General features: G+C 53.1%; 1 protein-coding gene across 1 annotated transcript; it reads right to left on the minus strand.

The window, feature by feature from the left end:
- Nucleotides 1-2,758: 2,758 nt before the first annotated feature.
- IL2RB (interleukin 2 receptor subunit beta) lies at nt 2,759-21,984 on the minus strand. Its single transcript, XM_055396351.2, has 10 exons — nt 21,829-21,984; nt 16,605-16,725; nt 16,056-16,272; nt 15,153-15,255; nt 14,495-14,600; nt 12,684-12,832; nt 11,378-11,543; nt 10,717-10,837; nt 9,267-9,351; nt 2,759-6,185 (listed from the first exon to the last, which is right to left on the minus strand). Exons 2-10 carry the CDS (start codon nt 16,690-16,692, stop codon nt 5,430-5,432), a joined length of 1,791 nt encoding a protein of 596 aa, XP_055252326.2. The 5' UTR covers nt 16,693-16,725; nt 21,829-21,984; the 3' UTR covers nt 2,759-5,429.
- Nucleotides 21,985-26,374: the final 4,390 nt, after the last annotated feature.

Genomic DNA, 26,374 nt, shown 5'->3' on the forward strand with positions numbered 1-26,374 from the left:
GGTCACAAGAATGGGATGGTTTCGATCACAATCACAATCACAATCACGGAATATAGTCTGCTTTTCTTTTTTTAACTGGTTACCAGGAAGCATCCAGTCCCATCATTTCATGGCAAATAGATGGAGAGAACATGAAAACAGTGACAGACTTTATTTTCTTGGGCTCCAAAATCACTGTGGATAGTGACTTGCAGCCATGAAATTAAAAGGTGCTTACTCCTTGGAAGAAAAGCTATAACAAATATAGACAGCGTATTAAAAAGCAGAGACATCACTGCCAACAAAAGTCCATATAGTCAAAGTTATGGTTTTTCCTGTGGTCATGTATGGATGTGAGAGTTGGACCATATAGAAGGCTGAGCATTGAAGAATTGATGCTTTCGAACTGGGGTGCTGAAGAAGACTCCTGAGAGATCCTTGGACTGCAAGGAGCTCAAACCAGTCAATCCTAAAGGAAATCAGTCCTGAATATTCATTGGAAGGACTGATGCTGAAGCTAAAACTCCCATACTTTGGCCACCTGATGCAAAGAGCCAATTCATTGGAAAAGACACTGATGCTGGGAAAGACTGAGGGCAGGAGAAGGGGATGACAGAAGATGAGAGGGTAGGATGGCATCACTGACTCAATGAACATGTGTTTGATCAAACTCCAGGAGATGGTGAGGACAGGGAAGCCTGGTGTGCTGCAGTCCATGGGTTCACAAAGAGTCGGACATGACTGAGTGACTGAACAACAAAAACAATCAGGAAGCTTAGAATGGAATTTTGCTTGCTTTTTCCCATTAATATAATTGTCCCCTATGCAGCCTTGTATATGCAAAAGCGCCAAAATCTTTGGCACCAGATGCACCGAGTTTGAATTCTGGATCCACCAACGATCACCTGCATTTCTTAACCTCCATGAGCCTCAGTTTCCTAATCTTCAAAATGTGGAGCATGACACCTGCCTCTCAAAGTTCTTTTCAGGTGATAAAATGCTGCTTGGAAAATGTCTGGCACTGTGTCTGGAACATAAAATATTAGCTGGCTTCCCACTTGTAAAGGTGCTTCTTGATTATTTTTTAAGTTATCTAGGATGTCAATAATTCAGAGGACAGTGGTAAGTGATTCATCCTAGCCATGAACTGTTTCCACAGTAATTTGCTCGATGACTGTGGACAGTGGAAGTTGCTTGGAGTGGGAATTGGTAGGTAGAGGGAGAGCAGAGATATTGGGGGATTGGGGAGGTGAAGGAATAAATACAGCTCAAGACATTGGAGACCTGAGGAGCGGGAAGGCCCTTCTCACCCCTCCTCTCTGTTCTTTTTTCCCCCAATCAGCCCTGGCTGCCTCCTCCTTACTGCTCTGCACCTGACAGTTCTTTGAGACCCTAGGCTGCCTGGTCGCCAGCTGGTGCCTCTCCTCTCTCCTACAGTCTGACCCAAGCAAGCCTGTCTTTCCTTCATCTCTTCTGCCCCTGCCAGCAGCCGCTCCTTACCCCATCTCTCAAGACCCATACCCTACTGCACACTAAACACGGCACATTGGCTTCCAGCCCATCAGTCCATCTCTACTTGGTGTAAGGTGACTCCCTACTCTGCTCACTGGCAGCTCAGGTCTCCTGTCAGACTGGGTAGGGACAGCTGGGTTCCCTGGATGTGCCTGCCCATAAGCCCTTCTCAGCTTCCCTCTCTCCGTCATCTCAGCCTCAGTTTTACCTGCCAAGAAAAGCGGAGTCGGGAGCAATAACTTCTGTTGTGGAAGAAACCTGAGGGGTTATCTGGTCTAGAGCTACCACCAGGTGCCAGCTATGATCAATTGGGACCTGCCTACAGAATCTAAGATTGCGTCCAAGCACCAGAGAAAGGAGGGCTGTGGTCAGCGAGCAGGGTCTGCCAAGCACCAGTACTATTGATATGATTGATTAGCAATATCTGCCCTGAATGCAGCTTAATGAATGCCAGACGTTGCTATTCATGATCTGGGCCAACTTTTCAGAATCAAGGACACTGAAAAAAATAAGATTATATCTTAAGCATATATAAAATTATTGTTACATATAAATTTAACATTATATGTATGATTATACATGTTTGGTTATATATTTTATTAAACATATAATTTGAATATATATATATGTATAATCAAGTGGGGCTTCCCTAGTGGCTCAGCTGGTACAGAATCCACCTGCAATCCAGGAAATCTGGGTTGATTGCTGGGTTGGAAGATCCCCTGGAGAAGGGGACAGCTACAACACTCCAGTATTATGGCCTGGAGAATTCCATGGACTACAGTCCATGGGTTCGCAAAGAGTTGGACATAACTGAGCAATTTTCACTTACATAATCAAGTGCAATATTTTCCCATAAGACCATGTCAAATGGTGCCTGGACACAGAATAAGATAAATCTGATTCCTTTTAGTGAAAAAGACATTCCATTTACAATCCTTCAGTTTCTTCTCAAGAAAGAAGTCTCTGTTTGGTTTTCATACGCCTTCATCAGCCTCCCAACACTTGTTTCAGTTCAGTTCAGTTCAGTCGCTCAGTCGTGTCCGACTCTCCGCAACCCCATGAATCACAGCACGCCAGGCCTCCCTGTCCATCACCAACTCCCGGAGTACACTCAAACCCACGTCCACAGAGTCGGCGATGCCATCCAGCCATCTCATTCTCGGTCGTCCCCTTCTCCGCCCACCCCCAACCTTTCCCAGCATCAGAGTCTTTTCCAGTGAGTCAACTCCCCTTTAAAATAAGAGAGCATATTTTCAGCAGGTAATAAACTGAAACATTCTGTTTTATTGTATTTACTTTGTGCTATTGCCTTTTATTTATAGTGAATATTGGTTTTTCCATTTACAGAATCAACATAAAGATTTTTCCTTAAATAAAAGTATTTAAACAAAAATTGAACTGATTTAAAGAAAAATACTAAGTAAACAATAACAAAGATGATACACACAGATCATTAAAATATATAAACATATTCACATGTGAGATATATATATATATACCTCACACAGTGATCAAGGCCTGAGAAATGTAACCTCTGGAGAATTTTGCAAAGTGGAAAATCACTCTCAGAGAGATTTCCTAGTTTGCCCCAGTACACACAGCACAGCTGCAGGCACTGAGTTTGGGACTGGTGCTCTCCTCAGGACTGAGATGATTCACGGTCCAGAACACACAGCATTGTAAGACAGGGGCAAGAAGAGAAACAAGCGGATAATTAAGCTATTCTGTGGTAAGTATCCAAGATTCAGATGTCCTCAGGAAAAGGGGAGTTTATTTTGGACATAAAAACAACAGGAATCCTGAGTGAAGGCAGCAGTCCCCTGTGGAGCAGGCGCATCCGTACTAGGAGCCCAGACACCCTCTGCTAACTAACTCCCCTCTAGCCTTTTCTGTCCCTCCTGTCCCTGTTCCACGTGGCACCTGCTCCCAGGGTCTCCCCCGCTGCTCTGTATTCAAATACCCGACTGAGATAAACCTGATTGGCCAGTTCAGGTCTGACCTCCCTGATTGGTCAGAGCTTCTGTTCTCAGTTAGTTACCTCATAGGCTGCTGATGAACTAATGGGTGGGCTTGTGTCAGGTGCCCCATCAGTTGAAAGCAGGGCCTATAAAAGCAGGCCCTGTGCACTTTCACACTTTGGCTGATTACCGGGAACCCCTTGTAGTTGTCACCTCCGGGACAATTCTTGTTGTCACAAGTGTGATCAGTGCCAGGGATAGAAGGACGAGAAGTGGACGGGTGGTGGGAGCACCAGAAAGGAAGGGGCTCGCTGTGTGTGGCGGGGCAGGACTGCCATGTGAGGGGATGAGCCTTTTGCTGGGGCGGGCATGCCGGAACCTAGTGGACTTGGACTGCCTGCCTGCCTGCCTCTCCAAGGTTTGACCTCAGAAACGTCAAAGTGCCAGGGGTGCTCCTGAGAGGTCGATAGTATCCCCCCCTGCATGAAGGCAGCAAGGGCACAGGGAGACCAGGCATGGTGATGCCAGATAGTTCATTAATTCACCCAGGGACTATGATAGGATGTAAAGTGCACTCTGTCAAGGGCAGGGAATGGAACTACCATCTGAAGGCAGTGCCAGCCTTTGAGCTGAAGAAATGACCCCTCCAGTGGAGGGTAGAGCAGGAGGGGCCCGAGGGAGGGCTCCTGCAACAGCATCAGGACCCGCCACATAGAGGGGTTTACTTTCCAGTGGCTTGCCATTGTGGAAAGATCCAGCCAGGGTCCACTTTGCTGGGCATTTGTGCACAGATTTGGGCCACAGCTGTAGGCAAACATTCCAAGGTCACAAGAGATCCCAAAGGGGACGTGACAGAGACACTTTGTCCTGCCACCCTGTGACCCTGAGAACCTGTCCCTCCAGCACTGAATCTTGAGTTTGGTCACAAGAAAGGAGGCAGTGTTTCCCTGCAAGGGAAGCAGACCTGCCACCTGAAGGATAAGGGAAGTTTGTCACCCAGATGAGGGAGGAGAGGGCCCCCCAGGAACAGGAAATCACATGTACAAAGTTGTGGGGAAATGAGAGAGTTCCAAGTGGTTCTGTAGGACTGTTGTTCAGTCACTCGGTTGTGTCTGACTCCTTGAGACTCCATGGACTGCAGTATGCCAGGCTCCTTCACTATCTCCAGGAGTTTGCTCAAACTCATGTCCATCCAGTCAGTGATGCCATCCAACCATCTCATCCTCTGTTGCCCCCTTCTCCTCCTGCCTTCAACCTTTCCCAGCATCAGGGTCTTTGAGTAGGACTGTTGGGAGGGTTCTGGACGGGAATGTCCCAACATGATGCTGGAGGACCAACGGGTAGGCCAAGAAGTTGTGCTGAGAGCAGTGGTGAGCCATGGTGGGATTTTAAACCAGGAGCAGCACGTGTATGCTCATTCACTCTGTCGTGTCCAGCTCTTTGCAATCCCATGGACTGTAGCCCTCCAGGCTCCTCTGTCCATGGGATTTTCCAGGCAAGAATACTGGAGTGGGTTGCCATTTCCTTCTCCAGGAGGAGCAGCATAGCTTCATTTATGTTTTGGAAAGATTCCGCTGATTGTCCTGTTGTGGGTGGGCAGGAAGCCCAGTGAGTAAGCCAGAGCGAAGATCTCTGGAGAACCACAAACTCTCCCTGAAAAGTAGCTGCAGGGCAGGAGAGGAGAAATGCTTCAGAGGTAAAAGCCACAGGACTCCACGATGAATGAAGGAGTCGGGGAGTCAAAGGACCCCACCCCCAAAGTTCTTGGCTTGGGCCATAGGACCAGGGAGCAGCAACTGAGGTTTGGAAATGAACAGCTGAGTGTGCAGGACTGGGTGAGGCCTTCTGGGCAGAGATGTCCAGAGGCTGTAAGACACTGAGTATCTCAGCAGGGGACAAGCCTCACGGACAGAGAGTCCTCAAGCAGGCCTGGCACAGCAGTGGACGGCCACCTGCCTCCCAGCTCTGGCTGTCTGTCTACACCAAGTAAGCTGGATCCTGATCCTGGAGCTCTTGGAGGGACAGGTAGGCATCGGTGTTCAGGGTCAGGCAGGCAGTGGGGGCCCTGACTTGGCCTGGACCGGGAGGGCTGACCCAGGGGAAGCTTGTCCCCTCCCTTGTACTGGGGCCAGGCACCTTCTCTCTTGCTTCTCCCAGCTCAAGAACTGGGGGTGATTGCAGATCCACCAGGTCAGGGGCTTCCAGAGCAGGAGGCCCCAGGGGCTGGGGGGTCCAGTCTCCAGGGACTTCCTCCTGTGGGCTGGCGGCCAGCCTCTCTTCACCAGTCCCAGTGCCCCGCTGGGCAGTGTTTGGGGGGCTTGGGCCGCTGAGGAGACTCGGAGAGAAGAGCAGCAGATCTTCTCCAGGGGGAAAGGTGCAGTAGGCATCATCATCCCCTGGTGGAGTCGGCAGGGGTGGAAGGAGAGCTACCTCAGGGGCCCTGGGCCCACCCTCATCGAGCTCCTCTGTGCAGGGGTCATAAGCAAAGTACACCTGGCAGGCCTCAATCTCCAGGGCATCTGGGAGGTGGAAGAAGAAGTAGCCTTGGTTGGTGAAGCAGCTGGTCACTGAGTGGCCGCTGGTCTCAGCTGAGGATGACGAGCCCTTGTCCTGCTGCAGCAGGAGCAGCTGTGTGGCCTTGGCATCCCTGTCCAACACCTCCAGTGGGGAGATCTCGGGGGCCGGGCCACTGCGGCTGAAGGAGGACGAGGGGAAGGGTGAGGAGAGCCACTTCTGTGAAGAGAAAGGACAGTGGGAGGGTGAGGAGGCCGTCTGTTCCAAACTCAGCAATAACCCCTAACTCCTCCTTCTTTAGCAGTAGACTCAGTGCTGCCCCCTCCAGGAAGCCCTCCCTGACTGCAAACCCCCACCCTGCTGCTACCCTACCTCCCAAACGCACACACATGCACACACACACAAACTCTGCCCACTGGCTTGGGGAATGTTCCACATCAGTGGGTGTGCCTGCTTCCCAGCCTCAGCACAGGTCTTTCTGGCTCACTAGGGGCCCAGGGGATGTGTTGGGTCAATACCTGACTGCTTATTGAGTGGCTAGTATTGGGAACCTAGTGCTGCTCCAGGTCCCAGGGACATAGCGATGAGTGGAATCCTCAGACTGACTGGTGGGGACGAGTGTGAGTGTGTAAACCAACCAACCAACCACTGCTGAAGCAGGAAGAGCCCTGAAAGTACATCACGACCACCATGCGGATGCCCAGAGAGAGCCTGTGTCCTGGCCCTGATTACACAGCCAGCAGGTAGAAAAGCTGGGCCTCAGGTTCCCCACTCACACTGCCATGGACCCATCTCCAGTGGGGAGTTAATGGTCCAGCCCCCTGCCTCCCACACCCTTCACCCACTGAGAGAGGCCAGCACCCATCAAAGGCAAGCACTTCTCAGTTGCTCTGGAGTCTGGAGAGCCCTGGCAAGGAGCAGGGAGACCCAGTTGCAGCCCTGGCCCTGGCACTCACTAGCCGTGTGACCCTGGGCAGGTGACTGCACCCCTTGAGCCTCAGTTCTGTAATAGTTAGCTGCCTCTTTCCTGACTGCCTGACTATGGCCCAGCAAAGAGATGTTAAAGAAGAAAATGAAGATGGAAACTCCTGGCACAGGTAAAATGCACATGCCCAGCAGAGGTGTGTACACCCCTGAGGACAGGGTGATGGGGCTTCAGGAGGGTGCCCTTGAAAACCCCAACAGCCTTCTGTCCTGGGAGCCCTCTGCAGCTGGACCGTGGTCCCCTGAGCACAGGGACCATGCTCAGTTCCATTGTGCCCAGCATGGGGATCCAGAGGCCCATTTGATATATCGCAGGTTAATTAATGACTGGACCACTCGACAACATCTACCCCCTTCCAGGTGTTTGTGTTACAGGAGAAAAGGCCGAGAGAGGACAGTGAGGGCCAACTAAGGATGGCAAAGGACAGAGGCGCGGGAGAGAGGGCAAAAGCCAGGCCGGCAGGGGCTCCAACACTCAAAGAGGCAGCAGAAGGCCGGGCCAGGCAAGTGCTGAGCAGCGGCCAGAAGGAAAGGGCAGCCCTGTGGCCTGCGCTGGTGTGCAGGGCCTCAGAGCTGTGTGGTCAGCCTCTTCTGAGGCCTGGGCCTCCACCCACAATGCCTTGAAATGGACGTGGTGGGGGAGGGGGGACTGTGGTGTGGCACGGGAAGAAATTCAGCCTTATCACACACACTGGCACACGCGCTCCTGGGTCCCACGGACACGCAGTGGGTCCTGGGGTCTTGGAGCTCGGGGTTCTGGGGCAGAGAGACAGAGAGAAGCTGGCCTGTTACCCAGATGCAGAGGAGAGGGTGGGGTCCTTCTCAGTCATCTGTCACCCCCAGTCACATCTGCATCCCCAGGGCCTTTTTGCGATACCCCCTACCACACACAGCAGGCCTGGGCCAAGCATTTCGATCTAGGGTTGATCTCATGGGAAGATGCAGCTCTCTAGAAAGGACCCCAGTCCTGCCTCAAGATGTCCCAAGCCCATAGACTCAGAAGGACCTCAAGCTGGAAGAGGTCTGAGGCTGCATCTAGTCCAGTTCCCACTAGGAATCCCTTCTGCTATGTGACCAACACATAGTCAGCCAAGGCTGACTTGAATACCTGTGCTAAAGGAAAAGTTTTAAGGAGATACATTCCCCCACATAGAGAGCACTGAAGGCAAGATGTGCCCAGTCCTGGGAGTTTTCCAGAGACTTCCAGAAGGGGCCCTGATCAGCCCCGATAGAGAACGCCAAAGCCAACTTGTGACAGGCCTGCTCCAGCATGGCTTCCCAGCCTCTGGGCATTTCTCTCCATCTCTGTCCACTCCCACCTCACTCCCCTCCACCAACACCAATCTAGGGAGCCTAGAGTATGGGGTGGGGTGGCATAAGCGGCCCACCACACCCCCCTCCCTCCTGGAAGCTTCTTTCCTGAAGTGTGTGTCGGCTGAGGAAGACGACTGAACTCTGCGTGGCATTCAGAGCGTTCCAACATACAGGCATGCACTTTTAAAATGAATCTGTATTGTAACTAGAAATGCCTAGAGGCCTTGCTAGCATTTGTGATAAGTCAGGGAGGTTGGCTGGGAGAATTTTTCAAGAGCAGGGAAAGCACTAGCCCCTCAGAGCAGATCTGCACAAGAGAGCAGAGTGAGAACTTGGACCTGGTGAATCCTGCTCCAACAGCAGCCCAGTGCGGGCAATTTCAGTGAGAGTTTTGCGAGCATTAACTGTGTGCCAGGCTATGTCCTTGGGATCATAAACATACTAACATTATCTCGCCTTACCCACCCACCCATTTTACAGGTGAGGAAACTGAAACACGGAGAGGTTCTATAACTTGCCCCAGGCCACACAGCCAGGAAGTGGTGGAGCCAGAGTTAGAGCCCAGGTAGGCTGGCTCACTCAGATGGACATTGCCATTCAGCCTGAGAACGCTTGTGCCAGAACTGGGGAAAGGCGTTCAGGGCTTCCCAGGTGGTGAAGTTGTTAAACAATCTGGCTGCCAGTGCAGGAGGTACAGGAGACTTGGGTTTGATACCTGGGTCAGGAAGATCCCCTAGAGGAGTTCATGGCCACCCACTCCAGTATTCTTGCCTGGAGAATCCCATGGTCGGAGGAGCCAGGCTGGCTACAGTCCATGGGGTTGCAGAGAGTCCAGCACAACTGTGCACACACACACCCGCGAGGCAGCTGACTTTACGTTTCTTCACCCAAAGTGCAAAACCCGCTGTTCTGCACCTCCTCCCCACCCTGTCCACACCCCAGCCCACCCTCTGGCCAGCCCGTGTCAACTGCCTGCTCTGTCCTCCTCCTCCAGACTCCTACCTGGAAATCTCCTCCATGCTCAGAGCTCAGTTGGGAAAAAAACTCCGCGGGGTCTGGGATGTGACACTTCAGAACCTTCTTCAGCCTACAGAGGGGAGAGGAGGGAGGGAAGAAGGGTGAAAAGGGAAGGGGGGCCACAGCGTCCTGCCATCTGTCCTGCAGCTCTGAGTGCAGGGCACAGAGCCTCACCACACACGGTCATTTATTTTGTCGATGTTGATTGCATGCCCAGTAAGGGAGGGTATTGTGCTGGGCTCTGGGAACACAAGAAGAGTCAACAGAGGAGGTCCTTGCTCTTAAGGAGCTGACATTCTAATGGGAGCCGGTCAATAAACCAAGTGTGCAAGTATACCGTTTGTTCTGTGGAGACAGAGAGCAGAAGGACGTGGGGGTGGGAGACTCAAAGAAGACCAGAGCAGAGTAAACCACGAGGAGGGCAGTAAGAGAGAGGCCAGACCGTGGGCCTCCCAGCCAAGGCTGCCATGGACAGTGGTTCAAGCTGTGCATTGCCCGAGGGTGCCTGGGTTTTGTTTTTTTTTTTTAAGGGGGAGGACCGATGGTGACTAGAAGCTGAATCCCAGCCCATGCACTGCTTGCCAAGCTGAGTGCCCCAGTGTCTGTGTTCATCCACTGCAAGATGTATGCCTCAAGACCCCAGGAAACCTGGCTGCTGCCCAGAAGTCCAGGCTCAGGTCCCAGACTTCCTTCTGGTCTCTGCCCACACCCACTTTCCTATACTCTCTGTTCCTGGAATGCTCATCCCTTGTTCCCACCCAGGGTCTTTACACAAGCTTTTCCTCTGCCTGGGATGGACAAGCTCCTGATCCTTCCCTGCCTGCTTTGCTTCTCCTCCAGATTTCAATGCCATCATCACCTCCTCGGGGATGCTTACCCTGGTCACCCCTTAGCTGAGGCTCCCCTTCCTGTTGTCTACTTCTAGTACATCTAGCACCTTCTTTCCTTCACCATCCTAATCTCATGTCATTATAAACCTGCATGATAAATATCTGCCATCCCCCATGGGACGGTGAGTCCATGAAAATGTGACGACATGCCTGTGGCTGTGCTTACGTTCCCAGCACTCAGCACCATACCTGGTTCTGAGCTGGGACTTGGCAAATAAAGGAAAGAACAAATGAATGGCCAGATCCATAATGACACCCCATCCCCCACCACAGGCAGCTGGCTCGTATACATATACATGCTCAAGTCCTGAGCTTAACGCTCCAGGGAGAGCTCCCATGGGGTTCTCCCTGTGCCTCTCCTCTTGGGCTGGTCCCTTGGGCCTTCCTCTTTGGGGGGAAAGGCAAGATGTTAGGCCAGGAGGGCCCTTGGGATGGCAGAGGGAGCACTGGTGTGTCAGAACACGGGGCTCAGCCCAGAAGCTGACCTGGCCATGGGGGATGTCATACTGAGGCGTGAAAGGCGGGGAAGGGAGCGTTCTTCTTACCATAGCCTGATGCACCGGAAGTTGCCCAGAAAGTAAACCAGGAGGACAAGACCAGAGAAACTGCCAACGCCCAAGATGATGTGGCCCAACCAAGGGAGAGGTGGGATCTTCTTCCTGGTTTCTGCCCAAGGGGTAGGAAGAGGAGAAGGGGAGGGGTTAAAGGAGTGTGCCCCGCCCCGAGTCACTCCAGCATCCCCCATCCATAACATGGTGCTGAGGGACAGGATGACCCCTGACCCAAGGCCTTTATAGGGTCCCAGCCAGTCCAGTAGAGCTGCTGTGTACCTGGCCAACATGGGGCATCGCATGCCTTCATCACAGCAGCCCTGCCATGGCACCATGGTACCCACTTCACAGACGAAGAAATAGGCTAACAGGTGAAAACAGCCCACCCCAGACCTTGGCAGAAACCAAAAGCTTGAGGTTAAATGGTGGAGAAAAAGGAAAGAGCCTCCCCACGAACTCACAAGGCCTCTGAGAAGTCTCACCCCATCACCGAATCCCTGTTGCCATCTGCAAAACTTGCCAACATTTCCACCCTGCAGGTCATATCCAGTGAGCTAAAGATGTTTGAAGGGTGCTGTACACATACCCCAGGACTGCCCCGCCAGTCCCTGCCTCCTGCCCAGGCTTCATCCCCACCTCAGCTCCCCATCAGTACCTGCAGGGACCGTCCTGAAGCCCAGGGGCTGGCTCCAGTGGCTCCACACCTCATGGCTGCCGAGCTGGGGCTTGGCCCGCACCTGAAGCTCATATTCCATGCCTGGAGCGAGATTCTCCAGGGAGATCCATCGCTGGTTCTGCCTGAGGGTTAGTAGCGGGGCGTCCTGTGGCAGAGACAGGGCTGTCAGACCAGAGGGGTCTGCACTGCCCACTCACTTCCTGTGGCAGGGCTGGCTGAGCATATGAGCAGAGCAGTGCCTCCCTTTATCCCTTCCAGCCATCCACCCTGCACTGTCCCGCCTCCTACAGAAAGGCTCCCCAACCAGCCACTTGCAGGGGTCCCAAGAATCAGGGTCTTCCTGAGCCCCTCCCCCCCTCTCAACTCCACTATCCAAAGTCATCTGTCAATCAGCTGGTTCCACATCCAGAACCTATTCTGGACCCTTTCCTCTTCCCTCTACTCCTTCCTCCTGCAGGTCTGAGCTCCCACGACCTCTGAGCCGCGTCCAAGGTCTCCCTCCTTCCCTGCGCCCCGCGCCCCTGTGCTCTGCTGCAGTCTCTTCTCCGCTCAGCCATAAAGAGGGGCTTCCCATAGACCTCTCCCTGCTCAGCGTCACCCTTTTTGCTTTTTTCTTCAGTACACCAGACACACAGACCGTGTCTTGCCTTTGCAGTGGTTCTTTCCTCTGCCTGGAAGACCCTCCCCAGATCCTCAAATAATCAGCTCCTACTTGAGCCCCAGATCTCAGAAAGGCCTGGTGACTTGAGTCTGAAGGAGCCTGGCCCAGGCCTTCTCAACTGTGTTATCACAATGAAATTTCATGAGAGTATGTAAAAACATCGCAGAGTCAGAGTCGCTCCTATCCCCCATGTGAGTTTCCTCAGAGGCAGCTTGTCTGGCTCTCCCTCCGTTCTCTCCCCAGCATCCAGCACATAGTAGGTACTCAGGAATGTTTGTTGAGTGAGTGAGCAAATAAAGGAATCAGGAAGTGAATGAACAAGCGATCAGCCTCCGTGCACTCAGACCACACTGGATTTGAAGAGGGCACGGGGGCGGCCCAGGGCCTCTGGAGTCTTCTGAGGGGGAATCTATGCCTCTTAGCTTTGTAAATCTTGCCTAGAAACTGCCACCGGCAGGACCCCTAGGGTGTCAGGGGACATCAGAGGGAGGGTGATGGTGGGGGCGGTTCCAAGGAGCAGCAGGGGTTGATCAGGGGTTTCTGTGGCTTTGCTGGGATGAAGGATGGATAGGGTGACCAGGACAGGGAGGAGTCAGGGCAGGTGGGATGGAGCCAGGTACTCACCTCCCAGCTGTGGCCCGCAGACCTAGTCCGGGCCTCGAACTCCACGTCGTTTTGGATGTAGTGGGATACCTGGGAGACGGTCCAGGTTATGTTGCAACTATGGGTCTCTATGTGGACGACTTGGAGGGAGTGGGGTGGAACCAGACGAACTGGAGACAAAGGCAGAGAGAACAAGCTCAGGGGATGCCACCTGCCGATGCTGAGACGAGGAAGCCGAGCCGAGCTCCCACCTCCGCCTTTGCACCTGCTGTTCCTCGCTCCTGGTGTTCTCTCCTCCCAGGGATCGGCAGGTCGCTGCTCAAATATCACCCACTCAGAGAAGCTTACCCCGGCCACCCGCCACTCTCTCCCCCTCGCTTGTTTCATTTTTCTACCTAGTACTTATCATCATCTGATATATTAAATATCTACTTCTGATTCTTTATTCATTTTCTGTCTGCCCTACCAGACTGAGCTCTCTGAGGGCAAGGACTTGATCTCTGGAGTATCCTTGGTGCTGGAACGTTACCCGGCATGTGGTAGGCACTTGATTAGATATCTGTGGAATGGATGAATCCAGGCAGCCTTTCTCTGCACTCAGATTTGATCAGAGATTTACCTGGATCATCTCATTAATTTAATTTAATTCTACTTCGTCACACTCTATTATGCTTATAAGATTGTATGATTCTGAAGTTCAATTGATCTTAATTTTTATACTTCTGAGACTCTGTAGAACTCCACAAATAAAAATAAGCAAATGTTTATTGTGATATTTCTGTGTCTTGGCTTATAGACTCCCAAGCAACCATGCTGTTGTGGTTGTTCTTTATTTGCTAAATCATATCTAACTCTTTTTGACCCCATGGACTGTAGTCCACCAGGCTCCTCTGTCAGTGGAATGTCCCAGGCAAGAATACTGGAGTGAATTGCCATTTCCTTTTCCAGGGGATCTTCCTGATCCAGGAATCAAGCCCACGTCTGCTGCATTGCAGGTGGATTCCTTACCTCTGAGCCACCAGAGAAGACCTACAGCAACTATAGGCAGCAGGTAACTGGTTATCCCCACTTTACAGATGAGGAGACTGAGGTTCAGACATGTTAAATGACCTGCCAGTCAGATTACCCTCAGTTAAAGTAGGGTTGCATTTAGAACCCTGGATCTCACTCTATGCTCCCATCTCTTCCCTAGAGATGACCTCCAAGGTTGGAGAGGGAGGGGGGGATAGGCTAGTGGTGGGAGAAATCACTTAGTCATTCACAACCTTCCCCCAGCACCACCCACAACAGCCCTGATCCTGAGTATTCAGAACAGAGCTGTAAGGATGGCAGAAGCTCTGCCCTCAGGGAAACTCATAGCCCAGTGAGGGAGACAGACCCATTATCAGGCAGCAAAGACCCAGGACATAAACACTCTGAAAGGGGAGGTACCACGGGCTCCAGGAGTCTGGGAAGGTCTCCTGGAGGAGGTGACTCCTCACTGAACTTGAAGCGGGAGTGGCAAATTTCAGGGTGACAAGAGCCTTCCAAGCAGTGGGTCCATGGTGTGCAAGTGTTTAGAGGCATGGAAGGGCAAGATGAGCCTGGAGAGCTGGCCCTTGGTGTGGCAGGAATATAAGCCACAGGAGGAGGCATGCTGGAGAAGAAAGCCAGGCAAAGTGGCCTTGAACACCAGGGTAAGTGTCCGGGACTTCATCCCAAGTTCAGTGGGCAGTGAGTTGCTCATATGGGGATATGGAAGGTGATAGGGAGAGACTAGACACTAGAGAGGGAGACAGGGATGGAGGTGGCTGCCCACCCCATGCCAGCTCCACCCTGGAGTCCTCACTCACTGTAATCAAAGGGCTTGATATCCTGGGTCATCATCCTTCTCCACTTCCCACCTTCAGAGCACATCACCGTCAATTTCAAGACGTCCACTACGGTCAGTTTCTGAGCCTGCAAGGGAGGGAGGCTGGGATGTAACTGCCAGTAGCTGATATGGGGACAGAGAGGCTGCTGGGATGTGGATGGCAGGGGAAACCGTGGCTGTAATAAGCTGGACCCTCTCCCTGAGATCCTCCATCTAAGGCACGGCTCTGACTCTTTACGAAAAGGGTCAGATAGTTAATATTTTTGATGCTGCAGGTCATATGATCTCTGTCACACCTATTCAACGTTGCCATTGTTGCTGTCCTGCACAAGCAGCCATTAAAAAAAACAAGAGAGCAAATGGGTGTGGTGTTGTGCCAATAAAACTTAATTAATAAAAGCAGACAGTAGACAGGAGCAGAGCTGAGCAGCCGACACCTCAATAACCTCGGATCCCTGCACCCCTAGGGTCAGTCATCTGTTCTCCCTGGATGCTGCCTCCTTCCTCCTGCCTCCCCAGCCCAGCAAGCCCACTCTGCCGCAGCCCCTGACCAGTGGGTGTGCTGGCGCCTCCACCAGAAACATGCTCCTCTGCACCCACCGCCCCCCTGGCCGCCCCTCTCAGCTCTGGCTACTCACTTCTGGAGAATGCCCTAGGACCAGGTTGCATGCCCAGGATCCCGGCTTCACTGGTTGCAGCTCACAGGTGTGGTTCCACTGTTTTGTAGGAAAAACCACCTCTCTTTGAGGGAAAAGAGGGACCCCCTCAGAGCTGGCCTCAGGAGGGTCCCCATGCAGCATTACTGATCTGATCCCAGGAGTTATGCCACCACCACCTGCCCTGCTTCCCCTTGTGAGCATCTCTCCCTCCCAGTCAAGCCACAAGGCAGTGAAAGTGATCCAGAAACAAATCTGTTTAGGGCACATGGCCCTTCCCACTTAAAGCCCTCCAAATTCTCCCCATAGGGCTGAGGGGGCAGACAATCCTTGACAGGCCCTCAAGAGCCCCTTAGCATCACCACCCACCTGGGAGCCAAGGTCAAAGCCGCCCTGCTGGCTGCTACCAGCAGGAGGTTTGGATCAGTGACTCTTCACTAGTTCCTTCCCAGCTGGTGGGTCTCCCCAGTCCCCTGTCCCCACAGCTGTCCTAAGCATCTCACAAAATCCCAGGTTACTCAAAAACTTTGGGGAACCCCATTCGGTCCTCCTTGCCTCTAACATTGAGTCCATCCTCGGCGTATCAGGCGAGCAGCCCAGTGTCCCCAAACTACCTAGTCTGGCTCATACCCAGGCCTGCTACTGCAGCCCGGATCGCACACCCCACTGCCACTCCGGCTCCAGGAGTCTAAATATCTGACCCCCCAGTTCTTCCAGACTCCTGTGACACCAACGGCCTGTGGGTCTTATTAGTCCAAAATTCTCAAAGTGCAGAGTTCTTGGAGTCTGAGAGCTGTTAGTAGGATTTCAAAAGTCTAAAAGTCAGGATGACAAGATCTCAGCACCCTGCAATTCTGTATATTTGCCCGTCAACCCCACACTTACCTCTGGGGCTGCCGGCTGTGCAAGTAGCAGGTGGTGGCCTGCAGGCCCTCATCATGACTCCAGACGCAGGAGACGTTGGCTCTCGAGTTATAGAAGCATGTGATGTTGGAAGTGTATGCCGTGAAGATGCGGCGTGTGGGGCTGTCTGTAAGGCACCCATGGCCTTCAAGGGTTCGCCCACCACGCCTGTCCCTACCCGGTGAGGAGATGCTCAGTCCTGGTGAGCAGAGGAAGGGTTAGTGAGTCCGCTTCAGAGAGGACAAAACTGAGTCCCACAGCCTGCAAGGGCCCCCAGACTGGTCGAGGCAGGGCAGGGACAAGAAGACATTGTCTTCCTGGGATTCGGAGAGGCCCTTGGGTACAGTGCAGACAGGAGGGTCGAGGGAGAAGGTAGATACCAGGTCCCTGGTCCCATTGGCCCCCTCCCCCATCTCTTGCCCCTGCTGATGAGGCTTCTGCCAAGAATCAGGGGTCTCAGAACAAGTTCTAGAAGGGCCTCGGCCTCCCTCCTGAGGGAAAGCCCAGCTCTCCAGATGCCAGGGTCCTCACCGTTCACTGATGTAGGTGCCTGAGGGATGGCCAGGGACAAGAGGAGGAGGAGGAGGGACAGACGGCAGGACAGAGCCGGAGCCGCCATCACATCCACGGGTGGGGGCTGGGGAAGGGAGCCCTGGAGGAAGAAGGGAGAGAGCAGGACTGAGCACCCAGCCACCTCGTCCCCACCCAAGAGACAGGCTGGGCTCTGTCCTCCCGAGGTGCACCCATTGGCTCCCCACCATGCCAGCCTCAGGGATTTTTGTACCTGCGCGTCCCTCTGCCCCACCCATGCTCTTTCCTTTCCTTTCAAGATTCAGGGACACATGTTGTCACTGCTGAAAGGACTCTCTGAATGGGCCCAGCCCTTATTGAAAAGTTGGGGAAAATAAGGCCCAGAAAGAGGAAAGACCTGCTTACATCCATGTAGAGAGGCCAGCACAGAGATGGAATTAGAACCCACCTCCTCTCTACTCAGCTGCCCTCTTAACCGCACCAAAGCCATTTGTCAAGAGGTTCCTCTATGTCAGGCTCTATTTTAAACCTTTAACCATGGAGATCAGGGTATCTACTGGAGATACACTCATTATTCCCATTTTCAGATGAGAAACTGAGGTGCAGAGAGGTAAAGCAAATTACCCAAGGTTGCACAGCTCGTAAGAGGCAGCTGTGGAATCAGAGCCAAGGAACACTGCCTGGAGCCCAGTAAATTGTGCTGATCACCTCATCACAATACCTCATAGCAATTCTAGAGGAGGTGAGTGGGGTGGGGGATGAGGACCAAGCCCTCATGCTGTGCTAGGGTTTTGCGTGCACCAGCTCATCTAATCTGCCAGCATCAGGGGGTGGGGGTGTGTATTGTCTCCTTACTCAGATGAGGAGACCAAGACTCTAAGCCATGAGCCCACCCAAGGTCACATCGCAGAAGAAGCAGAGCTGGATTTCCACCGCTGGACTGCACCCTGAGGCCCATTCCCTCCCACCCATTCTGCCCCACCCAACTCTGTCCCAGAGGTAGGGCCCACAGCTTCCCCTCCCTGGAGAGTCAGACCCTGGCAGGGGCAGCGAGCATCTGACCTAGTTGCGGAGAAGGGCCCAAAGAGGTACCCGGGGGCACCTCCTTGCCTAGCCCACTGTCTCCCCAGGGCAACCCTCCCAGGATGGGACTGTTTGTCTCTTTCTTTGGATCCTCCAACCTGCGATGGCAGAGAGCACAGGGCTGGGACCACAGAGGCTGGGGAGCCCAGGAAAGCAGCTCCAATAAGCCCCTGTTGCCCTCTCTTTGTGGATCATGGCCCTGGGGCCCCCACAGAGGGAGTTGCCTGGGGCCAGACCCCCACCAGCAGGGTCACCCTAGGCCCAGGACAGGAACTGGCACAGAGCCTCTGTGTGAGAGGAGAAGGGTGGAGGCAAAGGTGTGTAAGATCACAGGAAGGTCAGGGCCAAACCACAGCCCCAGCCTAAGTGAGTCGGGCAGGAGAAGACGCATCATCTAGAATGAGTTCCCGCCACCCATAGCCAAAAGGGTGCAGTGGAATGCCGAGAGGGCAAAGAGCACGGAGGATGGGGTGAGGAGGGCTCTCAGCTGTCTCTGAGGCTGCCCCCTCCTGCAGAGGAGGAGACAGAGTCACAGGTCAGTTAAGAAACCTGCTCAAGCTCGCAGAGGAATGATGAGGCCCAGCCTCAGTTAGGGCAAGTGGGATCTCTGAGTCCCCAGCTGGCTGCATCTTGGATTCTCACACACGTCCACACACAGCCCTGCCCTTCATGACTGCACAGCCGAGCACACGCACGGACTCATTAGGTCCCCACCTCGCCCTGGGAATGTGTGTTGTTATCCCCATTTGATAGGTGTCAAGACTGTCAGAGCTGCCCATGAAGCTGGACTCTAACGCAGGTTATCTGATGTCAAGTTAGAAGAGGATAATGATGGTGGTGATGGAGATGGAGATGGTGATGGAGATGGAGATGGAGCTGATGGTGATGGTGATGGAGGTGATGGTGATGGTGATGGAGGTGGTGATGGTGATGGAGATGGTGATGGTGATGGTGATGGAGATGGAGATGGAGATAGAGCTGATGGTGATGGTGATGGAGCTGATGGTGATGGTGATGGAGTTGATGGTGATGGTGATGGTGATGGAGTTGATGGTGATGGAGGTGATGGTGATGGTGATGGAGGTGATGGTGATGGAGGTGATGGTGATGGTGATGGAGCTGATGGTGATGGAGGTGATGGTGATGGTGATGGAGCTGATGGTGATGGTGATGGAGCTGATGGTGATGGTGATGGAGGTGGTGATGGTGATGGAGGTGATGGTGATGGTGATGGAGCTGATGGTGATGGTGATGGAGGTGGTGATGGTGATGGAGGTGATGGTGATAGTGATGGAGGTGATGGTGATAGTAATGGAGGTGATGGTGATGGTGATGGAGGTGGTGATGGTGATGGAGGTGATGGTGATGGTGATGGAGGTGATGGTGATGGTGATGGAGGTGGTGATGGTGATGGAGGTGATGGTGATGGTGATGGAGTTGATGGTGATGGTGATGGAGGTGATGGTGATGGTGATGGAGGTGGTGATGGTGATGGTGATGGAGGTGATGGTGATGGTGATGGAGCTGATGGTGATGGTGATGGAGGTGATGGTGATGGTGATGGAGGTGATGGTGATGGTGATGGAGGTGATGGTGATGGTGATGGAGTTGATGGTGATGGAGGTGATGGTGATGGAGGTGATGGTGATGGTGATGGAGTTGATGGTGATGGAGGTGATGGTGATGGTGATGGAGGTGATGGTGATGGAGGTGATGGTGATGGTGATGGAGCTGATGGTGATGGTGATGGAGGTGGTGATGGTGATGGAGGTGATGGTGATGGTGATGGAGGTGATGGTGATGGTGATGGAGGTGGTGATGGTGATGGAGGTGATGGTGATAGTGATGGAGGTGATGGTGATAGTAATGGAGGTGATGGTGATGGTGATGGAGGTGATGGTGATGGTGATGGAGGTGATGGTGATGGTGATGGAGGTGGTGATGGTGATGGAGGTGATGGTGATGGTGATGGAGTTGATGGTGATGGTGATGGAGGTGGTGATGGTGATGGTGATGGAGGTGATGGTGATGGTGATGGAGGTGATGGTGATGGTGATGGAGGTGATGGTGATGGTGATGGAGGTGATGGTGATGGTGATGGAGGTGATGGTGATGGTGATGGAGGTGGTGATGGTGATGGTGATGGAGGTGATGGTGATGGTGATGGAGCTGATGGTGATGGTGATGGAGGTGATGGTGATGGTGATGGAGGTGATGGTGATGGTGATGGAGGTGATGGTGATGGAGGTGATGGTGATGGTGATGGAGTTGATGGTGATGGAGGTGATGGTGATGGAGGTGATGGTGATGGTGATGGAGTTGATGGTGATGGAGGTGATGGTGATGGTGATGGAGGTGATGGTGATGGAGGTGATGGTGATGGTGATGGAGCTGATGGTGATGGTGATGGAGGTGGTGATGGTGATGGAGGTGATGGTGATGGTGATGGAGGTGATGGTGATGGAGGTGGTGATGGTGATGGAGGTGATGGTGATAGTGATGGAGGTGATGGTGATAGTAATGGAGGTGATGGTGATGGTGATGGAGGTGATGGTGATGGTGATGGAGGTGATGGTGATGGTGATGGAGGTGGTGATGGTGATGGTGATGGAGTTGATGGTGATGGAGGTGATGGTGATGGAGGTGATGGTGATGGTGATGGAGGTGATGGTGATGGTGATGGAGGTGGTGATGGTGATGGTGATGGTGATGGAGGTGATGGTAATGGTGATGGAGGTGATGGTGATGGTGATGGAGGTGGTGATGGTGATGGAGGTGATGGTGATGGTGATGGAGGTGATGGTGATGGTGATGGAGGTGATGGTGATGGTGATGGAGGTGGTGATGGTGATGGAGGTGATGGTGATGGTGATGGAGGTGATGGTGATAGTGATGGAGGTGATGGTGATGGTGATGGTGGTCGTGATGATAGTGGTCACGATGACTAATGCTCAGCCCTCACTCTGCCCAGCATTGTCCTTAGCACTTTCAGATATTAACTCATTCAAAGCTCACAGCAACCCTACGAGTCGGTACTGTTATGACTCCTTTTCTCAGATGAGGAAACTAAGACCCTTGTAAGCCTCTTGGGCTGGAGTTGGGATTTGAACCCAGTCAGTAGGGCCTGAGGCTCTGCCAGGGCTAATATCATGGGATGTGGGGTGCCGAGGTGCTGGGGGAGGGTTTGAAGCAGGGGCTCGGTCGTCCGAGTCACATCCCAGCTGACCTCTGACATTGATGGGCTCCATCTCCCCTCGGCCTCTCCGGCCAACCCCTCATCTCCCACTCCAGGACTCCGTCTTGCTGTTTAAGTCTGGAAGCATCTCCCCAGCTGGGTGTGGGATGCTGGTAATGGGGGAAGAAAGGGGACCCTTGGGGGTGGCTCCACCCCTTAAGTGCTCCAAACACAGTCCAGGGTGGGAGGCCTCGGCCCCCAGGAGTAGAGGGAGACCCTGACCTGCAGGGAGTCCTGCCCCCTTTAGGGGGCACCTGGAGACCCTCCTGACCTGCTGGGTCACACATACAAGTAAGGAACAACAACGATGAACTCAAGCTCAGGAGTCCCGCCTCCAGCCCAGGGCTCCCAGAAACCTCCCAGAATATCCACTTCATAGCCAGGTCTCAGAGGGGTCCTCTCCTTTTCCCTCACCCCACAGCCTCCTGAGGCACCCTTTACGCAGGGGCACCTCCCCGGTGCAGGCAACATCTCTCCCACCCACACCCACACCCTCTCTGGGTGCCCAGCACATCTGAGTCTCAGCCAGCCTTCCCCTTCCCAGGCTTCGAACCTCCTTCTCCACTCCACTCGGTTGGGGACCCAGCACAGGTTCTGGGAAAGGCCCTCATCCCAGAGGGCCCCGGCCTCCCACTGGGAGAGTTGGGAGGGAGGGAAAGATTGGAACCTGAAGCCAGAGCCTTGGGAACAGGGCCTGCCCCATCCCTGTGGGATTCTAAGATAAGCTTGGGGGCAAGGGCTGAGAGATGGCAGATCAGGCAGAAACTTCTGGTGGGTCTGAGTCAGATCTGAAAGAAATCCCCATGACCTTCATCTCCAGCCTCCTGGCTGGTGGCAGGGGTCAGGAGGGAGGCTTCAGCTACCTGGGGACCAGGCCAGGCAGGGCCAGGGCAGGGTGGGTTTTACCTGGCTGGGACATGGAGCTGCGACGCGCTCTCTCTGCTTCTCTCCACTGCTGGGACCGCAGCCATCTCCCCAGGGCCAGGCTCCGGCTCCCTCAGCCCAGGTAGTAGACGGCTGACGGGGCTGAGCAGGCAGAGACTAAAACCCCAGGGCCAGCCCACTTCCTGTGCAGAGGATGGAGCGGGTAAGGCCTGGGGGTGAGAAGGCGGGGGAGATCTGACTGGTTAGAAAGCCTGAAACTCCTGCAGCACCAGGGGCCAGATAAAGATCTCCCTCCTCCGCTGGGGGCGGCGGGGGTATGGGGGGGTCGGAGGGGGCCACTGTGGGTGTTGCGGCAGCAGGCGCGCGTGTACACCATCACACACATGCCGTCTCTCACTCTCAAATAGGCGCCGCGCTGCACACAACAGCCCATGGGGACAAGGCCCCTTCCTTTCCCTCTCATGCCACCCCCACCCCATCTCACGGGCCACCTCAAGTCTCTGACACCTTCATCCAGTCACAGGCGTGCCCACTCACACCCAGGCTGCACTCAAACCCGTCCCTTGAGCTGTACCCCAGCCATAAATGAGACACCCCCACTCCCTCAGCCAGCCTTTCTCACCCGGCCTTCCAAGAAGCCCCTGACTCAGTTGAGCATTCAGGGGTGACTATTTGGGGGGTCTCTGCAAACAATTGCAATCAAATTGGCGACTTATTGAACATTCTAGAACCTTCCTCTGCCTCTCAAGTCACAGTTTATAATCCCCTTTCTCCTCCTTTCTTTGGCAGAGAGAATCAGTTCCAGGCTTTTTGTTTTTTTTTAATACTGAGCAGTTACAGACCCCCTCTTTGGGAAGGTATATGTCCACCTATATCCAGTGTCACAGGCCTAGGGACCCCGTGATGTTCCATTCAGTGTCAGAAGAAGCAACTCTGCTGTTTCTTGATTCCAAACTCTCTGCCTCAGAGAAGGTTTTCTTGTGAGCTGCCATCTCTTTCACCACAGGGAATGGGGTGAGCAGGACGGGGAGTAAAAAGAGCAGCATTGCAGAAGTTTCTGTCAGCAGAGAAGTGAGAAAACAGTTGAAGACCCTGAGAGACAATCAGGCCGGCTCGCTTCTGAGCAGGAGGCAGGAGCCAGCGTGGCCAAGAAGAACAAGACCAGATTCGAGGCTCCTGGAAGCTGAGTGACCTGCCCGCCTGTAGAATGAGGGGTGGCTGCTCCTGCGGGGACGTCAGAAGGACCAATAAGCCCATCTCCCCTCAATAAGCCCTCAATAAGCCCATCTCCCCTCTCCCCTAGAGCAAGTCTTCTGACTGCAGGAGAGAGTGACAAACATGAGCGCCACAACGATGAGGATAACAGCCGAGAGTTATTAAGGCTGGAGTAGTTTTGGACGCGTCTCAGGAAGCGAGGGATGCTGATTCTCCCAGGGAGGAAAGCCAGCTCAGGAAGGGAGAGGAAGGCCGCATTTTGCTGCAGACCCTTTTTTACCACATGCATGAATTTCCTGTCCCCAAACTCATGAATCCATGCATATAAAGAAAAATCCAAGGGAGACAAATACCATATGACATCACTTATATGGACTTTAAAATACGACACAAATGAACCTATCTGTGAAACAGAAACAGACTCCTAGACTTAGAGAGTAGACGCAAGGTTGCCAAGGGGGAGGTGGAAAGAGGAGGCATGGACTGGGAGTTTGGGATTAGTAGAACTTGCAAACTCTTACATGTAGAGCGGATAACCAACGAGGTCCTGTACTACACAGGGAACTATATCCAATCCCCTGGAATAAACCATAATGGAAAAGAATATAAAAAAGAATGCATATGGGTGTATAACTGAGTCACTTTGCTATACAGCAGAAATGAACAACATTGCAAATTAACTATGAAAGTGGAAAGTGAAAAGTTAAAATGTTAGTCTCTCGGTCATGTCTGACTTTCCAACTCCATGGACTGTAGCCCGCCAGGCTCCTCTGCCCACGGAATTCTCCAGGCAAGAATACTGGAGTGGGTTGCCACTCCCTTCTCCAGTGGATCTTCCCAACACAGGGATCGAACTCAGATCTTCTGCAATGCAGGCAGGTTCTTCACTGTCTGAGCTACACTTCAGTTTTAAAAAAAGAAAGATAAAATCCATCTGCAGGTGAAGGCAGAAACTGGGGACCCAGCTTTGTCCATGCACAGGCATGGCTGCTGTCAGCATGCATGCCAAGCACCCCACCTCCACCCCAGTCCCTGGGTACACACTGATGCCCACTTAGCTGGTTCCACGCTCCCTGCAGAGCTAATGCCTTCCTTCCCATTTACAGGCAAGGAAACTGAGGCTCACTGGTCACCCAACCAGAATGGGGCAGGACCGGGATTAGAACCAGAGTCTGTCTGACGGAGGACATCAGATTCTCTGAGATGACCTGAAGAGGAATCCAGGAACTTCTCCAATGGCAGGGGCCTGACAGAGCCCTCTCAGGCCTGCCCAGACCTTGATCTCAGGAGTTTGGGGGTTGCACCCAGCCTCCTCCAGCCATCCCCCTTCTGCCCCAGCACCCAATATACAAAACCCCTTAAACCCTGTCCTTCCACACTGTGTCCTCAGGGTCCCACTGTGAACCAACTTCCCTGCACCCTTGGCTCTCATGGACAGAGCCGTGGCACCTTCCCAGGAACCCCACTTTCACAGGAACCGTGGGGCATGTGTATTTGGGCTCTTCTGGCTCCTGTGTCCTTTCTGACCTTGACATTTCCACCCATCATAGGGCTGCCTCTTCTGGGGATGCCAGACCCTGTACCCACCTCAGCTGTGGCCTCTACCAAATGCCCCCTCGCCCCGCTCTGTGCTCCAGCTCCCAGGGCCTTGTAGCAGCCTTCAGACTTCAGCACCATCTTCTCCCCAGGGACCCTCCACCGACTCCACATTGCAGCTCGGGTCCACCCTGGGGCCCCGTCATCACCCTGACTTGTGCCAGCCCAGACCCCCTTGAGGCCACCACCCCTTCCACTCTGCAACAATGTCCCAGTTTGCATTGAGTCCAGCTGTGTCCGTCAAAAGAGAATTGAAGAGCGTAACAGGACCCTAAAGTAAGAGAGCAAGTTTATTTCTCTTTCACATAAAAGCCCTCCGGGGACTTCCCAGGTGGTCCAGTGGTTAAGGGTCTCCCGATCAATGTGGGGGACATGGTCAGGGAATTAAAGATTCCACGTGCCACGGAGCAACTAAGCCCATGTGCTGTAACTATTGAGCCCTCATGCCACAACTAAGACCCGACACAGACAAATAAAATAACAAACAATTTTTAAAAAAGTCATCCGAGGAAGGCTGTTGAGGGCTGGTGGAGGGGCCCTCTGATGACATCAGAATCCTCAGTTCACTCTGTCTTGCTACTGGGGCATCCCCAATACCTTTCTTCTGCCTCGTGGACCAAGAAAGCAGTTCAAGCTCCATTCATCACATATGCATGCCTGCAGTCGGACAGTGGAGGAAGAAGCAAAGAAGGGCATCCTCTGCCAGGTAAGGACCTTTCCCCAAAGTTGCCCTAAACACTTCTAACTTACATCCCATTGGCTATAACTGAGTCACATGACCATTTGTTCGCATTCCACTATGAATGGCCTGGTTCATCAGCCATTCCAACACCAGCCCTGAGCAACTCATGTCTCATGCAAATCATGACATTCACATAGAAAGTCATTCCCTGTTCCTGTTCCTCATCAGCACGGCTCCAGGGCAAGCAGCTGTCCTGCTTTGCCTGAGGCGGTTTCCAGAACACAGGACTTTCAATGCTAAAACTAGGACAGAGCTGGTCACCCCATTGCCAGCCCACTCTTCCAGACTAACTCAACTGGCTGATTTCAAACTGATTCTTCCTGGAACCCCCACCCCAGCCTGATCAGATCCAAGACACACATCACTTGCTTATTTCAGGTCATGACTTTCCGTTCAGATGTCTACACTAGGAGTTGCCTGAGAACAGGGATCATGTTTGATTTACCCAGATTGTCCCAGAGCCTCGAAAATGACCTGACACACAGAGGTGCCAAGCTACAGGGAAGGAAGGAAAGAAAGGAAAAGGAAAAGAACTGAGGTTTTCAAATCTCTAATGCCCTAAAGGACCCAGAAGTGGCAGATTAGAAACAACACAGAGAATATCAATATTTGAAGCTTCAGGAGGTTTGCTGGGGCTTCCCTGGTGGCTCGGTGGTAGAGAGTCCACCTGCCAGTGAGCACCGAGTCAGCCCCTGGTCTGGGCAGATCCCACCTGCTGCAGAGTAGCTAAGCCCATGTGCCACTGCTATCAAGCCTGTGCTCCAGAGCCCGGGAGCCACAACTACTGAAGCCTGTGCTCCTGAACAAGAGAAATCACGGCAGTGAGAAACCTACGCAGCACAACCAGAGAAAAGCCCATGCCGTGATAGGACCCAGCACAGCCAAAAACAATTAAATAAAATTCTTTTTTTTTTAAAGGAAGGGACAGTTGTCTGCTCCTGATGTGGAACAATTTCCAGGATGTGCCAGTGGGTGAAACAAGCCAAGTTCAGTTCAAAGTGTGCAGTGGAAGGG

Source organism: Moschus berezovskii, chromosome 6, assembly GCF_049115385.1.
Source record: "Moschus berezovskii isolate FMDL1 chromosome 6, NW_MosBer_1.0, whole genome shotgun sequence".
NCBI classification, from domain to species: Eukaryota; Metazoa; Chordata; class Mammalia; order Artiodactyla; family Moschidae; genus Moschus; species Moschus berezovskii.